This window comes from Bombina bombina, chromosome 5 (assembly GCF_027579735.1).
Source record: "Bombina bombina isolate aBomBom1 chromosome 5, aBomBom1.pri, whole genome shotgun sequence".
NCBI classification, from domain to species: Eukaryota; Metazoa; Chordata; class Amphibia; order Anura; family Bombinatoridae; genus Bombina; species Bombina bombina.
The window spans coordinates 693,059,800-693,083,437 of NC_069503.1; the positions used below are offsets into that span (position 1 = coordinate 693,059,800).

The 23,638-nt window shown below is 37.5% G+C and overlaps 1 protein-coding gene across 2 annotated transcripts in view; it reads right to left on the reverse strand.

Moving 5' to 3' along the window:
* Positions 1-23,638, reverse strand: part of LOC128659472 (enoyl-CoA delta isomerase 2) — a 167,179-nt gene that overhangs the window by 114,052 nt on the left and 29,489 nt on the right. For both annotated transcript variants that reach the window (XR_008402398.1, XM_053713095.1), the window contains exon 3: positions 12,327-12,512. Coding sequence is in view for 1 of the 2 variants with exons in the window: in XM_053713095.1 (XP_053569070.1) it covers positions 12,327-12,512 (186 nt within the window). In the remaining variant the exon portion in view is untranslated. The remainder of the gene's footprint in view (positions 1-12,326; positions 12,513-23,638) is intronic.

Consider the following 23,638-nt stretch of genomic DNA (forward strand, 5'->3'; position numbering starts at 1 on the left):
CAGCAATTTGTATTGGCAGAACAGTAGTAAACAATTTTTAGTTTAGTCTCCACTTCAGCTTAAAATTAAATGGGAACATGCAGTTTTAAAAAAAACGCCACAAGATAGCATATGGGTAGGAAGTGGAGGTATCAGTTTAAGTATCGGTGCATTTGGACGAGTACAAGTACTCATGCAAATACTTGGTATCGGTACCGATACCGATACTAGTATCGGTATCGGTGCAACCCTACCCAAAACTTACAAGTATAATGTCCAAATTGAATTATAAAAACATTTAAAAAAAATTAACATCCTTCTGTCACTGTATTTTGTAAATAGTTTTTTTAATTAAATGGCAAAACACTGAAATGCAATAAAATACAGAAGCTATTAAAGTTCACATTTAAATTAAGATTAACTGCTTATTGCTCATCAGCCTGTGTAATTATTATTATCGTCAGAGCCCCAACAGGTTCCGCAGCGCTAAAGACATGGGTCTAATATGCAAGGTGACAGTTATGAGAGACAATGGGATAGAGGGCCCTGCCAAGTGTTTTACTGTTGTAAATCATCTCTCATGAAAGTGATCTACAATGCAGGTAGGCTTGTAGGATTACATGCTAAGGGGGTTCAAGGGGATAACTAAAGGAGGAGAGGAACTAAAATAGGAAAATATTAGTGCATATTATATGCATCCCTTAACAGTAGAGTCTTTAAGGAGCAATTGAAAGTTTGAAAACTAGGGAAGAGTCATGTAGAGCGAGGCAGAGAGTTCCACAAAATAGAGGCCAGTCTGGAGAAGTCTTGTAGATGGAAATGTGAGGAGGTAACAAGAGAGGAGGAGAGAAGGAGGTAATGAGCAGAGCGAAGGGAACGGGAGGGCGAGTATCTGGAGACTAGGTCTGAGATATAGGGTGGAGCCGTGTTATTAAGAGCTTTAAAAGTTAGAGTCAGGATTTTATGTTTTATTCTGGAGGTTAGAGGAAACTAGTGAAGGGACTGGCAGATGTGGAGCGACTTGTAAGGAAGATCAGCCTGGCAGAGGCATTTATTAAGGCTTGTAAATGAGATAGATTGCAGCTAGGGAGGCCGGAGAGGATGGAGTTGCAATACTCAAGGAAGGAAATGATTCGAGAGTGGATTAAAGTCTTAGTTGTGTCTTGCATGAGGAAGTGGTGAATTTTGAAGATGTTTTTAAGGTGGAGGCGGCAAGAATTGGCCAAAGATTAGATGTGAGGAGTGAAAGAGGTTGGGGTAATAAATAGCAAAAGGAAGAAAACAGGAGCGCAAAAGGCTGATCTAAGTGTAGCATGAAAACACCTTTTAATAGCACACAATAAAAAACACTCACATTCTGTACTCTCAAACATATGAGGTATGTTAACAGCACATCTGTAAGTAAACAGCACAGTACATAAGCACTAAAGACGTTTCTGCAGATACACACATACCAGGAGATTTGACCAGCAGACTGAGACTCTGGGCTACTGAAAAGGGAGACCAAACTGTGCTGTTTTCCTACAGATGTGCTGTTAAGATACCTCATATGTTTGAGGGTACAGAGTGTGTGTTTTTATTGTATGCTATTAAAAGGTCTGGAAAAGGCCGAAACACGTTAACATACTGGTGAGCTTATTTCCTATTATTTTCTATAGTGTATAAACGTTATTGCACTATTGTTTTTTCTTGTTTAACTGCAGGTTAAGAATATTCCTTGATTTTGTATTTTTATTTTCGTTTTTGTATTTTTTAAATTTTTATCTTTTATTATTTTTTCCACTTTTGTTTTTGATTATCACTGCACTGATAGGACCCACCTTTTTTAACCAGCCTTTTGCATTGACTGTTTTGGATATTTGGACATTTGCACTTTTTGTATTTTTTTACGGTATATTTTTTACCTTACACACCTACCACTCCTTCACGACACTTTTAAGGCAGACTGATCATCATATAGCAGCGTTTTGGATATTTATCATTAGATACTTTGAACTTCATTTATTTGCATATATTGGACACACTTTTTTCTATTGTGTCACTATTTTTTACTCACATCCAGTCATTTTTTGATTGCCACATATATCACTGGATTGGATATTTACCCTGTATTTGTATTTGACCTTTGTATTGTTTTACCTTTTGCTGTGCATACCATTTTGTATATCATCTCCTTAGTATAGCACGTGTACTACAATTTTATAGACTGAACATGGATCCATGTAGCATTTAGCCATTGTTATTTGTGTAACTGTATTTTATGAATTTTGCATAATTGTATTGTCACAATAAATTGCATTGCTTTTAATCTTTTTAGCGTTTAGCGCTCACTCTCTCACCCATATTTCATATGTTTATACACTACACTTAGATCAGCCTTTTGCACTCCTGTTTTTTTCCCTTTACTTTTTTCCTAGTACCACCCCTTCCAACCCGTGAGTCTTTGAAGGAACAGCAGTAAGGACTGTACACTCTGACCAAGAATTTGTGAGCTTTATACAAAAATATCCTTTTCATGCGGGTTTATGATACTGTATTTTGCCTATGCATATACATACATATATTCCTGGCACATTTCTAGTTACAGTCACCTGTAGATGGTCTGTTATATTTATAGATTTATTGAGTGATTCATCATAGGATTTTATTTATGCACTGTATATAGAGAGTTATATTTTGTATATATTATTACCCCTAACATGTGACGCTCTTTTTTGGCAAGCTTTAGTGTCTTGTGTATGTTCATTTCGGGGTTGGGGTAATGATGTTATTATCAACATTTAGAGAAAGTTGGGGGGTAGGGATTTTGGAAGAAGGGGGGAAATAAGGAGCTCAGTTTTTGAGAGATTTAGCTTAAGGTAGTGACAGAACATTCAGGATGAAATATCAGAAAGACAGTTAGTGACACGAGTTAGTAAGGAAGGGGATAGATCTGATGCAGAGATGTAGGGCTGGGTATCATCAGCATACAAATGGTATTGAAACCCATGGGACTGTATTAAGGAACCTAAGGATGATGTACAAATTGAGAAGAGAAGGTGACCAAAGAGAGAGCCATTACAGAAAGTTGTAAAGGGTCAGAAGATGTGCCACAGAAGGTAACATTAAAGGTCCAGTTAGACAGGTAAGAGGAGAGCAACGAGAGAGCTGTGTCATAGATGCTGAAAGATTGGAGAGTTTGGAGCAAGAGAGTGTGGTCAACCGTATCAAAAGCTGCAGACAGGTCAAGAAGGATTAACAAAGGAAAAATGGCCTTTAGATTTTGCTGTAATTAGGTCATTAGTAACCTTAATGATTGCAGTCTCTGTGAAGCGTTGTGGGCAAAATCCACATTGCAATGGATCAAGGAGGGAGTTTAATGTGAGGAAATGGGATAAACGTGTATATATGAGCCTTTCCAGAAATTTTTAAGTGAGGGGGAGTAGGGAAATAGGGCGGTAGTTGAATCAGGATGATGGATCAAGAGAAGATTTTTTGAGGATAGATGTAAATAGTGCATGTTTAAGGGATGAGGGAAATATACCAGTGCTGAGGGAGAGATTAAAAATATGTATGAGGATAGGAGTAAGAGTAGGAGAGGTTTTTTTTTTTTACTTCCGGAGGCGGAGACTGCAGAAACACTGCTGAATGCACGCTCCATGTCCAACGGAGCTTGTAACAACAACCGCTGCGCATTAGTCCTTGCCGGGTGAGATACAGTCACAGGCTGGACACCAGACCCAGGATTGACCGGGTGACACACAGCGCAAGAAGTCGAGCAGAGGCAAGACCGGATAGCCGCGGTCGCGGCCCAACACAACGAGCCAAGTACAGGAAGTGGGGCTCGGCACACCGCATACAGACCGAAGAAGAGGTGTAAGGCCCAGACGGCGCGTAGGTGCGTTGGGATACACCGAAGTCCCACCGAGGACCCTGACATAAGAAGCGGAAGAGCGGAGGTGCGGTAACAAACAAGAGTGGCTACTTTTGAGCCAATTAAAACAAGCCTGCTTGGAGGAAATCAACCGGAACATAAGATAAGCTGCATAGTAGCTGGAGGAAGATAGCTGGAGCACAAGATAAGCTGCACAGTACCTAAGAAGGACATCGGATATGGGTCAAGCCAAACGCAAGTATTAAAAGGGCTATGATAAAGTTAAAAGTCTGTGAATGTTAGAGTGGGCAGCTATCTAGTAATAGATAAGACAAAGGAGGAAGAGGGGCACACAAAAGTTAAAGGGATGCAGTATAACAAGACATAGAGTTAAAAATAGATCAAACAAGGCTACTGCACCCCTGAATTATCTAAGTGATACCACAAGAACAACACAGTTAAGACTTTGAAGAAATTCTTACAAGTGGTAACTAGCAGGGGAAAGGAAAATACCTTCTAAAAATATAAGCCTAACACCCCAAAAAATAACAGCAGCTGCCCTCTCTCCTATTATTATAGCCCCATCTCTGCACAAAAGACAGGACTATTTTAAATACTTTGCAAAGAGGGTTGAGAGAAATAATTGTTAACCCCTAAAATTAAAATAAGGACATAAGAAGCAGTATATACTGAAAATCAGGATCCAATTGAGAAGGAGAGACTATCCCGGATCATTGTGGGGACATAAATATAGTGTTGTATGCTGTTATAAGAACTGCCTTAATCTCAAAAAGATAGTTAAGCAACAACACAAAAAGAGACAGCAGAGATAATTGGAATCACACTGAAGTCATTTAAAGTTTAGAACATAAAAAATAAGGACTGAAAGAGCAAGAACTATGTAATAACGTCTGGACATTTAAAGTTTAATACGGTTCATTAAATGTTATCATTTGAAAAATTAACAGTTAAAAGGAGGAAGGGAACTACCCTTGTAGGGGTGGCTGATAATATTTATCTAACATTGGTCTGAAAGTCTTATCTGATAGGATATTTAAGTAGACACATGTTGATGTGAAGTTTAAAACTGTTTTGATTTTTGATTGTTTATTCTGCACGGTTGCAAGGATAAGTATACTCTTGTAACCAGATTGTATATGCACCAAACTGATCACGAAAATTGGTTATTATTTTAAACACATGAGGTTAGTTTGAGTAAACTAGCTCTGCATAAAAGAGCAGTAGGTGAAGGGTTAATCACACCCCAGTGGGGGGAGATGCACTAAGTAGGAGAGTGTACACAAGCAATACATTGAAAGGTATTGCATATATTTTTGTTCTTTTTTCTTTTTTTTTTTTTTTTGGATAAGTACACAAAGTAATAATTTGCACAAGAAGTGCACTCATAGTAAGAGGCCTGAATATAAGGCCCCAAGCACTCACACATTAAATGCTAAGCCTATGCAACTAGGCATACGCTACTCACGTATAGTATACACACTTTAGGAGTTGATAATTCACAAACACAGAAAAGTATACAGACCTATGGAAAAATATATGAAATCTAGATCTCGAGCCATGCCACCCAAAACAAAAGATAAAAAACAGAGTAATAAAAGTGGTGAATCCACATTAGAAACAACACTTGATGAATCACCTATAAATACTGTAGAATCACAGCAATTAATACAGCAAATCTCTGACATTATGCTACCACAGTTCAATAATATTAAACAAGAAATTACTAACCTCTCTAATGAGATCAGACAGTATGCTAATAGACTTACAGAGGCTGAAACTCGTATATCCACATTGGAAGATCAAGTGTATAATATGGATCAAAATGCAGCTACACAGAGTAAACAGATTTCCCTCATACAAAACAAGTTAGAAGATCTCGAGGATAGAACCCGTAGAAACAATATTAAGGTTATTGGACTACCAGAGGTTAACGAATATAATGATCTTCTATTTTTTGCATCTAAGACACTCCCCCAACAGCTAGGGTTCCCTCCCGAAATGCTGCCTATTAAAATTGAAAGAGCCCATAGGATAGGGTCTAGAAGAACGGAGCAGGGACAACAGAGACCTAGACCAATATTGATAAAAGTACTTGACTTCCAAGATAAAGTTAATATGCTACGCCAATTCCGTAAGAAACAAGAACTAATTATAGAGCAAAGTAGAGTCCTATTGTTCCAAGATTTCTCGGCAGAAACCAGTAGAAAGAGAAGGGAGATGGCTCCGTTCTGCACAAAATTAATTAAAGCTAAATGGGCAGCTAAGATGGTATATCCAGCTAAAATATGCATTGAGAGTAACGGTAGAATAAAGAATCTGCTTACGGTGAGAGAAGCTCAAGATTTTTGTAAAGAACATGGTATTGATTAGCAGCTCTGTCTGTAAAGAAAAGAAAGGTTTTTGTTTTTTCTTTTCTTTTTCTTCTCTTTTTAAAGTTTTGGTGGGGGGGAGAGGGTCTTCATATTCAGATTATGAGATTATGTTATATAACATTTAAGAGAAATATCCAGAAGTATAACAAAGTAAAATGTAGTAGGAATGGCAAATAACATAAAAATTCTATCTTGGAATCTAGGTGGCATAACGTCACCAATAAAAAGGAAAATGATTTTAAAGCAGCTGGGCCAAATGAAACCGAGCATAGTACTTCTGCAAGAAACATACCTTAACCAAAATGAAATAATAAAACTGAAAAGTAGATGGGTGGGGGAGGTATTAGCTACCCCTTACTGTGGAAGGAAGAGAGGAGTAGCAATACTTTTTAATAAAAATATGCCATATAAAGTTATATCCCAAGAAGCAGATAAGCAAGCAAGATATTTTATAGCAGAAATACAAATAAATGGATTAAATTTGGTACTTTGTAATATTTATGGGCCAAATAAATTAGAAAATGATTTTTGGGATGAGTTAAACAATAAACTCATTAAATATATAGGAAAGAATATAATCGTAGGAGGTGACTTCAATTTAACACCATCGCCAATAATAGACAGAATGAGATGTAGTAATACTAGAGAAATTAAAAGAGAAACCAAAATTTTTAACGGATTCTGTAAAGCCCTTAAACTAAGAGACATATGGAGGATTCAGAACCCTGATCTACAAGCTTTTACTTGTGTCTCTAGGACACATAGTACTCTCTCTAGGATAGACCTCTTTCTATTATCAGATAATTTAATGGGATTAGACTCCTATACGGAGATTAAAGAGATTGTTATATCAGATCACGCAATCATATCCCTGGAGTGGCAAAATATACTCGGAACAAAATTCAGTATTAATAGATTTAGCTTCCCTAGATTTTTGACGGAAAGTACCCATTTTAGAAACCATGTTGGTGAGAAATTTAAAGAATACCAACATTTCAATAAAGCATATTTGGGTAAATGGGATATTTATTGGGAAGCAGCCAAGGCATTCCTAAGGGGCATTATTAAGGCCTATATATGCAAGGGGAAAAAAAAAACTCAGGAAAGAAACTTACAGTTATCAAATCAACTCAAGAATAGCTATAGAGCATATTTAAACAACCCCAGCTCTAGACTCTGGAAGAAATACGTAATTAGTAAACAGGAAAGGGATGTGTTTTTGAAACAGAGTGTAATCCAGCAAGATAAGAAAGTTAGAACCCTGTATGGAGGGAACTACGGAAGATCGGCTAAATATTTGGCCAGACTTATCAAAACTAATAAACAAAAAACTATATACCAGCAATTAAGATAGGCTCAAGGAGAGTGACTACTAATAAAGAAATCAAACAAGTAATATATGAATATTTCCACCAACTATATACAAGTAGCAAGGTTGATATAGAAAATAAAAATACATTCTGGGAGAAATTAGTCTTAACCAAATTAACAGAGGAAGATAATGAATATTTAAACCAACCCATAACAGAAAAGGAAGTAGTGGACACCATTAACAAATCCAAGATAAACAAAGCACCAGGGCCAGACATGCTACCGACAGAATTTTATCAAATGATGTCGAAAGAAGTATCACCAATACTCACGAGTCTATACAATAGCTACTTTATGAAAGGAGAAATGAATTCTAAATATTTCGCGACATCTTCTATAACCTTAATAAGAAAGAAAGATAGGGATCCAGAAGATCCTGCATCATATCGCCCAATTTCATTATTAAATAATGATTATAAAATATTAACAACTATTATTGCAAATAGAATCAAAAGGGTTATGCAGAAATTAATACATACGGACCAAGCAGGGTTTATGGAAGGACGTAACCCTGCAAAGAATACACGTAGAATATTTACAATAATCAATTATTTCAGGCAGAGGTTGGACCAAGATATAAGGGGAAGAGAAACAGATATTGCAGTCCTCTCAGTCGATGCCGAAAAGGCTTTCGACTCGATAACATGGGACCACCTTTTTACAGTATTGGATAAATTTGGGATAAGGGGTAACTTAAGGACATTAATAGAATTAATTTACAAGGACCCCATCTCCAATATTATAGTAAATGATGAACTAACTCCAAATATTCATCTAAAAAGGGGAACGAGGCAGGGTTGCCCACTATCGCCACTTCTGTTTAATTTGGCCATAGAGCCATTAGCTATTATGTTAAGGCAAGAACTAGAGGGCGTGAATATACAACAACACAAAATGGTGTTATCACTGTTTGCGGACGACCTATTAATCTTTCTTAAAGACACGAAGCAGAGCATTAAGCAATTCTTAACAATAGTTAATAGATTTAGTTCCTTCTCAGGATATAAGATCAATATAAGCAAATCAGAAATCATGTGGATATCTGATCCAAAATATAAAAGAGGAGAATGTCCATTCAGGGAAGTGGAATGTATGAAGTATTTGGGCATCTTCTTAACTAAAAATCCTAGACAATGGTATAGTAGAAACATCACGACATGTCTAGATAAATGTATAACAGATTGCAAAAAATGGATAACCTTACCTATCTCAATCTTAGCCAGAATAATGTTGATAAAAACAATTATCTTCCCTTGCATTTACTATGTAATGCAAAATACACCTTTAATTATTAAGCAAAAAGATATCGTGAAGTTTAATAGAATGTGTGCCTTATTGATATGGCAGGGGAAAAAAAGTAGATGCTCAAATGAAATATTATCTCTACCAAGTAGGGCAGGTGGATTAGCACTCCCAAATCTAAGGATTTATAATTTGGCAACCTTAGCTAAATATGCTATAGATTGGATAAAAGAAGATAATTATGTAACATATGTCCAATTAGATAGTGCTATATGTGAACCCTATTCTTTGAAAGCACTACTTCACTGTGAATACACGAAAATCCCAAAAGGAATAGCAAAACTCACAGTAATTAGTAATGTGATAATCGCATGGCACAAATTTGGTAAAATGCTGGGAAAGAACACAAGAGTTTCACGTTACCTACCAATTATGGGAAATCCTAACTTTAAACCAGGATGTATAAGGGTAGGTATATTTAAAAAATGGGAAGAACAAGGCTTGAGTTATATGATACAACTGCATGATAAGGTACTAAACACATGTAAATCATTTGAAACACTGAGTAGAGAATATAATCTATCGAAAAAAGGATTCTACGCATACCTGCAAATTAGACACTTATTCTTCGACCTACAAAATAAACATGGGGCTGACTGGAGCATGGGAGTACTAGAGGACGTAATTAACTCACTAGCTCAAAAAAAATATGCAGTCAGTAAGATATATAATTTTTATATGACGTACAAATCCGAGATACATGCACAAATAGTACATGGGAAATGGGTTAAAATATTTGGGAATCTTACACTTTTAGAGGTTACTTCTAGTTTTAAGAGGATTACTGAAGTCACTAATATAACTTCCTGGAGGGAAGCACACTTAAAATATTAAACCAGCTATATATTACACCTAGCAGATTGGCATACTGGTTCAAGAATGACTCTATAGTATGTGCTAAATGCGGATCCAGATCAGCAGATCTGGAACATTGTCTATGGGCATGCCCAAAAATAATACAGTTTTGGTTAAAAGTACAATACTGGTTAAACACGATTCTTGAACCAAGGTGCCAAGTGCCAACTTAACAGTAAACAGATAATATTCCTGTATGGAATACAGGGCCAACTGAGTAATATGAAATTGATTAATACGGCAATCCTTCAAGGACGTATATTGATACTAGCTAAGTGGAAATCCCCTCTGGGACCAAGTGTTGCTAAATTCAAAACAGAAATGATAAATCAGATGATAATGGAACAATATAGCATTAAAACAAATTCACAGAGAAAGCTCAAATTGTATCTATACAAGTGGCTAAAGGTAATTGAATCACAACCTGGGTTAGTACAACTACAGATTATAACACCACTCTTAAAATTAAAACTAATTAGACAATGGATAACTGACGGTAAACTACCGGCTGCATGGAAAACATGGATATAGATAACTTAAATTGGTTAAGGAGAATATGTGAAGACCCTACCCCTCCCAACACTTGAATTCTAAGGGACATATAGATAAGCTAATTATTTATCTTCTGGGCTGAATAAGATAAGCTTTTTTTATTTCTTCATGTGTTGTTTATGTGTTTTCTTTTGAGGGTTTATGGGTTTTTTGCTTTATAATTTTTTCTCTTTTCCTTTTTTTATCACACATGTTTAATTTTTGTTTTATGGAAAATGCATATGATATTGTTGTATTTACGCAGGAAAGTACCCTGCTTAAGAAATTATGTTTCATTTATTCTTATAATGTATATATACACGAAAAATTCAATAAAAAGATTTAAAAAAAAAAAAAAAAAGAGTAGGAGAGAGGGAGGGCAGTAATTATGAGGGGATGGGATCAAGGGGACAAGTAGTGAGGTGAGAGGAGGATATAAGGGCAGAAACTTATTCCTCAGTAGCGGGAGCAAAAAAAGGTGAGTCTGTGGATTTGCAGGTTTTGGACATCGGTTATTGGTTGAGGGGGTTGGAGACTGGTAGTGTGTTTGGAGATTATTTTGTTTCTGATGTAATCTATTTTGTTGGTGAAGTGTTTGGCAAAATATTGAGCTGAGAGAGAAGTGGAAATAGGAGGTGGGCGGAGAAGGATGTTAAAAGTGGAGAACAGACATTTTGGGTTTGACGAAAGAGTAGAGATAAGAGTAGAAAAGTAGTCCTGCTTGGAGAGGTTAAGGGCAGAATAGTAGGAGTTTAAGATGAACTTGTAATGAAGGAAGTCAGCTGAACAATGGGATTGTCTGCAATGTCGCTCAGCAGTGCGGGGACATCTACTTAGGTATGTTGTCAGAGGAGTATGCCAGGGCTGAGGATGAGTATGTGACTTTATGGCTATGGTAGCAGGTGCCAAATTGTCAAGGACCGCTGTAAAAGTGGTATTATAGTGACAGATAGATTAGTCAGGGCAGGAAAAGGAGGAGATGGAAGAAAGAAGAGGGAGCGTCCATCTTTATGAGTGGGAGAGTCAGAACATAGTGACAGACCATAAGAGGAAGTGAGTTCGAGAAGTTGTTTTGCAGCAGGAGGTTGAAATCCCCAAGGATGAGGGCAGGGATGTCTGAGGAGAGGAAAGAAGATAGCCATGTGGGTTTCGAAGAAAGAAAATGTAAAGAAAAGTAAAATACCTACGCCACCTCCTTGCCTGTCTCCAGGCCTCGGGTGTGGCTGAAGTGTAGCTCCCCATGTGACAGAGCAACAGGGGAAGCTGTGTCTGAGGGAGAGAGCCAGGTTTCTGTGAGAGCCAGAAGGTGAGTCGGAGATGAAGAGGTCATAGATAGATGTGAGTTTGTTGCACACAGAGCAAGAGTTCCAGCGTGCACAAGTGAAAGTGGGTTAAAGTGGGTCAGGACCGGCTCTGACCTGGCTCACAGACACAGCAAGGCAAAGAGAAGCAGGGCACAACTGCATTATGCACAAATAATAATGCTAATGACTGGGTGGAGCTAAGGCAACAGGCCCAGTCCTAAAAATGGCCCAGCGGGTAAATGCCTTGTATGCTATAGCTAATTTAAGGCATGCTATCAGTATTTATTCTAAAGTTGACAATCAAGAACATATGAAACTTTAAGATACAGATAAGGCACATACAGAAACAAAATAATGAATAGCATGGAAGGACTTTAATCGGCCCTACTTCAAGCACGGATAAATAAATGTATCTGTAAGTATAAATCATGACATTTTTCATATTCCTTATATATAAGATAGCAGTTGTATCTCTTACAAGATTTTTTGCAAATACAAATAAATTGCAGAAATGCTTTTGATTGAATATATAGTGCACTGTAGCCTAAAGAAAATGAGGCAAAACCATTATTAAACACATACAAAAATATTAGTAATAATAGTTCATAATTATAAAGGACGTTTGTGACCTTTTCATTAACAAGACATTACATATTGTTTTATGTGACATTAAAATAAAGTTGATGTACAAATTAGTGCGGGATATAGAAGGAATTAGAAGTGACAATGCTACTTTACCTCCACATTAAAAGCATTTTTTTTCGCTGGACGTGTCATGATTATAGTGGTAATATTATCTTTGAATTCAATGTTTAGAGTTTCATACTTTGGATTTATATTCCTTGATGCTGCAATTTCTTGTACAATGGGGTCAGTAGCTTTCGCCTCATATCTGAGTTTCATGTTCCTCAACCAACAATTTCCCTGGAATGATAAAGAGGCTGACAAAATTGCATTTCATCCTAACACACTAACAACAAAAGCAGAAGAGCAAACAAGAAAACAGCATAACACAGTTATGTAGTTCTCAAACACATTTTAGAGCAGAACAGGTTTACCCATGTTAAATGGTGTTATTTCACCTCATTCTCAGTGGAAGCTTCTGAATTACTTCAATAAGGGCACTGTACTCTCTAAAATGCACTCTGTAAATTTAATATTTTTATGCTTTTTCTTTTACCGGACACCACGTAAAAACAGAATTTATGCTTACCTGATAAATTACTTTCTCTTACAGGTGTATTCAGTCCATGGATTCATCCTTACTTGTGGGATATTCTCAATCCCTACAGGAAGTGGCAAAGAGAGCACACAGCAAAGCTGTCCATATAGCTCCCCTCAGGCTCCGCCCCCCCAGTCATTCGACCGACGGTTAGGAGAAAAAGGAGAACCATAGGGTGCAGTGGTGACTGTAGTTATTGTAAATTAAATTTGAACCTGACTTAAATATCAGGGCGGGCCGTGGACTGAATACACCTGTAAGAGAAAGTAATTTATCAGGCAAGCATAAATTCTGTTTTCTCTTACTTGGTGTATTCAGTCCACGGATAAATCCTTACTTGTGGGATACCAATACCAAAGCAATAGGACACGGATGAAGGGAGGGAACAAGTCAGGTAACCTAAACGGAAGGCACCACTGCTTGCAAAACCTTTCTCCCAAAAATAGCCTCCGAAGAAGCAAAAGTATTGAATTTGTAAAATTTGGCAAATGTATGCAGCGAAGACCAAGTCGCTGCCTTACAAATCTGTTCCACAGAAGCCTCGTTCTTGAAAGCCCATGTGGAAGCCACAGCTCTGGTGGAATGAGCTGTAATTCGTTCAGGAGGCTGCTGTCCAGCAGTCTCATAAGCCAATCGGATGATGTTTTTCAGCCAGAAGGAAAGAGGTAGCAGTCGCTTTCTGACCTCTCCTCTTACCAGAATAGACAACAAACAAGGATGATGTTTGTCTGAAATCCTTAGTTGCCTTTAAATAGAATTTTAAGGCACGAACCACGTCAAGATTGTGTAAAAGTCGTTCCTTCCTAGAAACTGGATTAGGACACAGAGAAGGGACAATGATTTCCTGGTTAATATTCTTATTATAAACCACTTTTGGAAGAAAACCAGGTTTGGTACGCAAAACAACCTTATCTGCATGGAACACCAGATAGGGTGAATAACACTGCAAAGCAGACAATTCAGAAACTCTTCGGGCAGAAGAAATTGCTACTATAAAACAAAACTTTCCAAGATAATAACTTGATATCTATGGAATGCAAAGGTTCAAACGGAACCCCTTGAAGAACTGAAAGAACTAAATTTAGACTCCATGGAGGAGCCACAGGCTTGTAAACAGGCTTGATTCTAACTAAGGCCTGTGCAAACACCTGGACGTCTGGTACAGCTGCCAGACGCTTGTGTCCCTTTAATGGAGATGCTACTTGTTAGAGCGGCAAAGAGAATGACTGGGGGGCGGAGCCTGAGGGGAGTTATATGGACAGCTTTGCTGTGTGCTCTCTTTGCCACTTCCTGTAGGGATTGAGAATATCCCACAAGTAAGGATGAATCCGTGGACTGAATACACCAAGTAAGAGAAATATGAATTTCCCTGCTTTTTTTTTTTTTTTAACATCTGACGGAATTTAAACAATGGCTTGAGCTTTTTTTCAGTGTCCAATTTCTAGTTTTTAAAAGATAAATAACAAATAAAAATGACCTTAACCATAGGGCTACAATGCATTGTGATACATTTCACATAGATATCACACATAGAAGTAAGAAGTCAACCCATCATGGACACGCTTTAAAACGTGTTCACAAACAAATAATCTATGCAAATCATATTAAATGCAAATTTGTTTGTGCTTATACTTTGCACAAGGATGAGCTGCAAATCTTTTTGTCGGGTTAAGATCTTTCAGTGTGAACTCTGATACACAATTACTGGGGGGGGGGGGAGAACTCTAACTACCTTGAGTAGAGCTAGTAATGGTGACATTTAATTCAGAAGCAATGTGCTCCATCCCCTGAACTATTTAGCCACTTAGCAATGTCATTTGCACTTTTTCATCTAATAATGACGTCACCAAGAAAAGCAAATAAATCTTCTTGATCCATCAGACACAGGAGAAATGTGTTTACAAATATGCTCTCTATGCAAAATATCTATATTTTTGGCTAAATCATGCACAAAAATATGCAGAAAACTTATGTAAGTTTAGGACATTTCAGACTGAGCTTCGATAAAAAACTATGGGCGGCCAGATTACGCGTGGAGCATAAACGTTTGTGCGTGAGTGATAAGAGGTTTATTGCTGGTGTTGTCACTCATCTGGCTTATCGTAAATGTGATCACTTGAGCGCAATTGTGATTTATGCTAGAATGATTACCACAACTTTAGAGCTCTGGTTAACAGTTTTGCAAAACAAAAAAGTTGCACAAAGCACATCACGAATACATTAAAAAGTACAGTTACACTCATAATAACACTATCTAATAAAAAAAATTTTTTTTTAAATATTGCATTAAAAAGTTATAATTGCTCAAAATATGAGGTTTCAGGTTTTAGAAAAAAAAAGGCAGGTAGAGGGCTATAACATAGGGATACATACATATACATGTCTAAACATGCATATGTGTGTGTGTGTGTGTGTGTATATATATATATATATATATATATATATATATATATATATATATATATATATATATATATATATATATATATATGTATATAACACACAGAGAAAACCCAGCACTCACTTACAAGCTCTCAGCTAAGATTTAAAAGCAAAAATGGAAAGGTTAGTCACCGCATCTGGCCAAATGGGACAAGCTCAGGTACCACGTCAAGGTCCTCTCCAATACCTGAGACCCTAAAACAGCCACACAATGCAAGCTTTCAAATCCAAACAAACTGAAAACAAAAAAAGGGTGCACAGGAATATGTAATCACCCTAGACATATACAAAACACGGAAGGGAACTGCACTCTCACACCGGACCGGGTACACATCCTATGACCCTGCAACATGCTCAGCCCTGGGTGCCACTGGCACTCACAGAAAGCTGTGCTGTCCCCAGAGCCACAAGCAGTTAACCCCAGACAGGTCTGGGTGCAAGAACCATAGGGAAAATTACAAAACAAATTAATACAACACACAGAGAAAACCCAGCACTCACTTACAAGCTCTCAGCTAAGATTTAAAAGCAAAAATGGAAAGGTTAGTCACCGCATCTGGCCAAATGGGACAAGCTCAGGTACCACGTCAAGGTCCTCTCCAATACCTGAGACCCTAAAACAGCCACACAATGCAAGCTTGCACCCAGACCTGTCTGGGGTTAACTGCTTGTGGCTCTGGGGACAGCACAGCTTTCTGTGAGTGCCAGTGGCACCCAGGGCTGAGCATGTTGCAGGGTCACAGGATGTGTACCCGGTCCGGTGTGAGAGTGCAGTTCCCTTCCGTGTTTTGTATATGTCTAGGGTGATTACATATTCCTGTGCACCCTTTTTTTGTTTTCAGTTTGTTTGGATTTGAAAGCTTGCATTGTGTGGCTGTTTTAGGGTCTCAGGTATTGGAGAGGACCTTGACGTGGTACCTGAGCTTGTCCCATTTGGCCAGATGCGGTGACTAACCTTTCCATTTTTGCTTTTAAATCTTAGCTGAGAGCTTGTAAGTGAGTGCTGGGTTTTCTCTGTGTGTTGTATTAATTTGTTTTGTAATTTTCCCTATGGTTCTTGCACCCAGAACTGTCTGGGGTTAACTGCTTGTGGCTCTGGGGACAGCACAGCTTTCTGTGAGTGCCAGTGGCACCCAGGGCTGAGCATGTTGCAGGGTTATGGGATGTGTACCCGGTCCGGTGTGAGAGTGCAGTTCCCTTCCGTGTTTTGTATATATGTATATATGTATTTACAGACATATATACACATATAACCACAAATACATATGTACATATAAGTATGTATATATATATATATATATATATATATATATATATATATATATATATAATTAATAAAATAAAGGGAGGCATTTTCTGGCCTTTTTAACAAGTAAAGTTTAATATAACAGGTGTGACGTTTCAGGTACACACTCCCATTCCTCAGACAAACACAAACCACAAGTGGCAATTTAAACAGTGTAAACCCCACCCCCAGTGAGAAAAATTGTGCCAAAAACCGTAGCCATGGCAATCCTCAATAGACAATGACATCATTGAATATACCAGTACTCAATTATGAGTTCAATATTTAGCAAGTTGGATCAAGTATTTAACAATAACATAGGGGTTATTTGAACTAAATGGTTCGTCATAAGGGTTTTGCACAAAGCTAACAACGTACAATAGAATGTAAATTAGCATCCGCAGTACAAACAAAGGTAGCTCGGAGCATTCAGCTACCATAGTGCAATTGATAGAGTTATATTGGGTAGCAAGTTGGATCAAGTATTTAACAATCTCTTGGGGCATTATATATAGATACGATATGCTCACATGAAATACTTTAGCATGTAGAGAGCTTTACTAACTGTCGATAATATGACCTAATATCACATAACAGAGTTTTTTGTGGATGGCCTTTTAATTCCTATACTTAGAGTTGTTTACTTGGGGTGAATGCGCTCTATATAATTTAATCTCTACATAATATTGGTGGTGTGGGCAGATACATAGCCTCAACCTTTCCAATACATTTTTTAGAGATTGTGAGCACAGATATAATTCAACACAAATAGAAATGCTATGAATAGCCACTTGATTTATTTATTTCAAGTAATTTTATATGGGCTTTGTGCTCCTGTGATTGCGTAACTATAATCAAAGTGATACATATTGATAATAAATTGGCTCATAGGATATAGATGTTGACTTTATGTTGCCAAGAAATAAACGCAATACATATCTAGGGTATAAATTCAATTTATTGATTAAAAGACCTGTTATACTCACAATAATCCACTAGGAATATCGTAACTACATCAATTCCTATCGGCTAGATTACGAGTTGTGCGTTAGCCTTAAAAAGCAGCGTTGAGAGGTCCCAACGCTGCTTTTTTCCTAACGCTGGTATTATGAGTCTTGCAGGTACAGGTGTACCGCTCACTTTTTTGGTCAGACTCGAAAATACCGCAAATCCACTTACGTCAATTGCGTATCCTATATATTCAATGGGACTTGCATAAGCCGGTATTACGAATCTTCCAAAAAGTGAGCGGTACAGCCTCTCCTCTCAAGACTGATACCACATTTAAAAGTCAGTAGTTAAGAGTTTTATGGGCTAACGCCGTAGCATAAAACTCTTAACTAAAGTGCAAAAAGTACACCAACACCCATAAATTACCTATTAACCCCTAAACCGAGGCCCCCCCCCATCGCAAACAATAAAAAAAAAATGTAACCCCTAATCTGCTGAACCGGACATCGCCGCCACTATAAAAAATATATTAACCCCTAAACTGCCGCCCTCCTGCATTGCAAACACTAGTTAAATTTTATTAACCCCTAATCTGCCGTCCCTAACATCGCCGACACCTACCTAAATTTATTAACCCCTAATCTGCCGCCCCCAACGTCGCCGCAACTATATTAAATGTATTAACCCCTAGACCTAAGTCTAACCCTAACCCTAACACCCCCTAACAAATATAATTTAAATAAATCTAAATAAAATAACTATTAACTAAATTATTCCTATTTAAAACTAAATACTTACCTATAAAATAAACCCAAAGCTAGCTACAATATAACTAATAGTTACATTGTATCTAGCTTAGGATTTATTTTTATTTTACAGGCAACTTTGTATTTATTTTAACTAGGTATAATAGTTATTAAATAGTGATTAGCTATTTAATAGCTACCTAGTTAAAATAAAGACAAATATACCTGTAAAATAAAACCTAACCTATGTTACAATTACACCTAACACTACACTATAATTAAATTAATTACCTAAACTAACTACAATTAAATACAATTAAAAAAAAAAATCTAAAGTACGAAAAAAAAAAAAACTAAATTACAGAAAATAATCAAATAATTACACCTAATCTAATCCCCCCTAATAAAATAAAAAAAGCCCACCAAAATAATAAAAAGCCCTACCCTATACTAAATTACAAATAGCTATTAAAAGGGCCTTTTGCGGGGCATTGCCCCAAAGTAATCAGCTCTTTGACCTGTAAAAAAAGTACAATACCCCCCCAACTTTTAAACCCACCACCCACACACCCAACCCTACTCTAAAACCCACCCAATACCCCCTTAATAAAACCTAACACTAACCCCTTGAAGATCACCCTACCTTGTGAAGTCTTCACCCAGCCGGGCCGAAGTCCTCAACGAAGCCAGGCGAAGTGGTCCTCCAGACAGGCAGAAGTCTTCATCAAAGCCGGCCAGAAGAGGTCCTCCAGACGGGCAGAAGTCTTCATCCAGGCGGCATCTTCTATCTTCATCCATCCGGCGCGGAGCAGGTCCATCTTCAAGACATCCGACGCAGAGCATCCTCTTCAAACTAAGTCCAACTGAAGAATGAAGGTTCCTTTAAATGACGTCATCCAAGATGGCGTCCCTTGAATTCCGATTGGCTGATAGAATTCTATCAGCCAATTGGAATTAAGGTAGAAAAAATCGTATTGGCTGATGCAATCAGCCAATAGGATTGAAGTTCAGGTTTTTTTCAGCCGGCTCTCCGCTACCGTAAGCAGCACTGGTATTGAGGTGAGATGTGGAGCTAAATTTTGCTCTTCGCTCACTTTTTTGCGGCTAACGCCAGGTTTATAAAAACCCGTAATACAAGCATTGTCTGTAGGTGAGCAGTGAGCATAAACTGCTCATTAGCACCACACAGCATTACCGACAAAACTCGTAATCTAGGTGTATAGGAGCTACCATACAATCAGACAAATAGCTTTATATAATATAGGTGTGAGGCAATATCTAGTAACCTGACACTTTGTAATCATATACTATATGACTTAATTATTTTAGACTAAATTAATAAGAATTTACATCACGGAAGTGTCATAGTATTTACAAGGGAAGCTATGAATGGCAGTTTTATTTTTGCCATCAGTGAATTAAATCACTATAAATATAATTGAGTACTGGTCACTCAATGGTTGGTAAATATGAAACTTAGTGAACAGCAAGCCACACACTTAATATTATCTGATAAAGGGGCATCTTATTAGATTCATTTCATGGTCTAACAACCTGACATCTCTGTGATCACAAACTTCTACAATACTTGAGGTATACACATTGACCAAGGTGTTAATGTGATTATTTTTATTAGCACAACCTACTAAACTCGATGATAAGGCCTTTCATTATCAAATATATATTGTCTCCTATTTGAGGCTTAATAGCCCTATTACACCACGACCTGTATAACAGTTCACTCTAGGACCATATAATTGTTCCCCCCACTATAACCAGTTCTTTAACTGGAACATTGCCAGCATTTTAGTTTTAATATACCCTGATTTTAATATGTTCTAATAAAGATTTATATTTTAATGTGTGTGATTTTTTTTCCAACTTTTAGTTATTATAGGGTCTTATTTGGGTGCTTATATAGTATCTCTTTTTTTGTTTAGTTTCTTTAACTAACAATTTTTGCCATGTAGTGTTCTTGATACTAAGCACCATAACACTAAATATAATTTACAAACAGAGGCCATTTTACCATATTTGAACGGTTATAGACCCTTCTTTATAAGTAAGTGGTGCCATCATCTCCAATTTAAGTCTTATCATTGAATATGCATCACATAACTGAAAAAAAACACAAAATGCTATCATATCAAACAGTGTATATAATCTGTGTATATGATACTATATATATATATATATATATATATATATATATATATATATATATATATATATATATATATATAAAAGGAAATATAAAGTTATCAAGTGAATGCAAACAGTGCTTATTAAACAGATTAATCAGCAGCATAACACCCCTTCTGAGAGGTTATCAGATCAGCTTATCTATCACAATACGGATGCATAGCAATGGGCAATGCCCATCCAAATGCCCTTTTCAGGGCAATGGTTAGCTTAGAATTTTTTTAGATAGAATTTTATTTGGGGGGTTTGGTTGTGTGGGTGGTGGGTTTTACTGTTGGGGGGTTGTTTGTATTTGTTTTTACAGGCAAAAGAGCTGATTTCTTTGGGGCAATGCCCCGCAAAATGCCCTTTTAAGGGTCATTGGTAGTTTAGTGTAGGCTATGGGTTTTTTTTATTTTGGGGGGGTCGGCTGGATTGAAGATGGACCCGCTCCGCTCCGGATGGATGAAGATAGAAGATGCCGCCTGGATGAAGACTTCTGCCGCTTGGAGGACCTCTTCTGCCCGGATCGGATGAAGACTTCTGCCGCTTGGAGGACCTCTTCTGCCCGGATCGGATGAAGACTTCTGCCCCTCTGGAGGTCCACTTGTGCCCGGCTGGGTGAAGACGGCTCAAGGTAGGGAGATCTTCAGGGGGGTAGTGTTAGGTTTTTTTAAGGGGGGATTGGGTGGGTTTTAGAGTAGGGTTGGGTGTGTGGGTGGTGGGTTTTAATGTTGGGGGGGTATTGTATTTTTTTTACAGGTGAAAGAGCTGATTACTTTGGGGCAATGCCCCACAAAAGGCCCTTTTAAGGGCTATTTGTAATTTAGTATAAAGTAGGGAATTTTATTATTTTAGGGGGCTTTTTATTTTATTAGGGGGATTAGATTAGGTGTAATTAGTTTAAAATTCTTGTAATTCTTTTTTTATTTTCTGTAATTTAGTGTTTGTTTTTTTCGTAATTTAGTTTATTTAATTTAATTGTAATTAATTGTAGGTAGTTTAGGTAATTAGTTTAGTTATAGTGTAGTTTTAGGTGTAATTGTAACTTAGGTTAGGGTTTATTTTACAGGTACTTTTGTACTTATTTTAACTAGGAAGTTATTAAATAGTTAATAACTATTTGATAACTATTGTACCTAGTTAAAATAAATACAAAGTTGCCTGTAAAATAAATATAAATCCTAAGCTAGCTACAATGTAACTATTAGTTATATTGTAGCTAGCTTAGGGTTTATTTTATTGGTAAGTATTTAGTTTTAAATAGGAATAATTTATTTAATTGTAGTAAATTTATTTAAATGTATTTAAATTATATTTAAATTAGGGGGGTTAGGGTTAGACTTAGGTTTAGGGTTTAATAAATTTATAATAGTGGCGGCGACGTTGGCTACGGCAGATTAGGGGTTAATAAACTTAATATAGTTGCGGCGACATGGGGAGGTCAGATTAGGGGTTAATAAATATAATGTAGGTGTCGGCGATGTTGGGGGCAGTAGATTAGGGGTTCATAAGTACAGGGAGTGCAGAATTATTAGGCAAGTTGTATTTTTGAGGATTAATTTTATTATTGAACAACAACCATGTTCTCAATGAACCCAAAAAACTCATTAATATCAAAGCTGAATAGTTTTGGAAGTAGTTTTTAGTTTGTTTTTAGTTATAGCTATTTTAGGGGGATATCTGTGTGTGCAGGTGACTATTAATGTGCATAATTATTAGGCAACTTAACAAAAAACAAATATATACCCATTTCAATTATTTATTTTTACCAGTGAAACCAATATAACATCTCAACATTCACAAATATACATTTCTGACATTCAAAAACAAATCAGTGACCAATATAGCCACCTTTCTTTGCAAGGACACTCAAAAGCCTGCCATCCATGGATTCTGTCAGTGTTTTGATCTGTTCACCATCAACATTGCGTGCAGCAGCAACCACAGCCTCCCAGACACTGTTCAGAGAGGTGTACTGTTTTCCCTCCTTGTAAATCTCACATTTGATGATGGACCACAGGTTCTCAATGGGGTTCAGCTCAGGTGAACAAGGAGGCCATGTCATTAGATTTTCTTCTTTTATACCCTTTCTTGCCAGCCACGCTGTGGAGTACTTGGACGCATTGTCCTGCATGAAAATCATGTTTTTCTTGAAGGATGCAGACTTCTTCCTGTACCACTGCTTGAAGAAGGTGTCTTCCAGAAACTGGCAGTAGGACTGGGAGTTGAGCTTGACTCCATCCTCAACCCGAAAAGGCCCCACAAGCTCATCTTTGATGATACCAGCCCAAACCAGTACTCCACCTCCACCTTGCTGGTGTCTGAGTCGGACTGGAGCTCTCTGCCCTTTACCAATCTAGCCACGGGCCCATCCATCTGGCCCATCAAGACTCACTCTCATTTCATCAGTCCACAAAACCTTAGAAAAATCAGTCTTGAGATATTTCTTGTCCCAGTCTTGACGTTTCAGCTTGTGTCTTCTTCAGTGGTGGTCGTCTTTCAGCCTTTCTTACCTTTGCCATGTCTCTGAGTATTGCACACCTTGTGCTTTTGGGCACTCCAGTGATGTTGCAGCTCTGAAATATGGCCAAACTGGTGGCAAGTGGCATCTTGGCAGCTGCACGCTTGACTTTTCTCAGTTCATGGGCAGTTATTTTGCGATTTGGTTTTTCCACATGCTTCTTGCGACCCTGTTGACTATTTTGAATGAAACGCTTGATTGTTCGATGATCACGCTTCAGAAGCTTTGCAATTTTAAGAGTGCTGCATCCCTCTGCAAGATATCTCACTATTTTTGACTTTTCTGAGCCTGTCAAGTCCTTCTTTTGACCCATTTTGCCAAAGGAAAGGAAGTTGCCTAATAATTATGCACACCTGATATAGGGTGTTGATGTCATTAGACCACACCCCTTCTCATTACAGAGATGCACATCACCTAATATGCTTAATTGGTAGTAGGCTTTCGAGCCTATACAGCTTGGAGTAAGACAACATGCATAAAGAGGATGATGTGGTCAAAATACTCATTTGCCTAATAATTCTGCACTCCCTGTATAATGTAGGTGGCGGCGGTGTCCGGAGCGGCAGATTAGGGGTTAATAATATAATGCAGGTGTCGGCGATGTCGGGGGCGGCAGATTAGGGGTTAATAAGTGTAAGATTAGGGATGTTTAGACTTGGGGTTCATGTTAGGGTGTTAGGTGCAGACATAAAATTAATT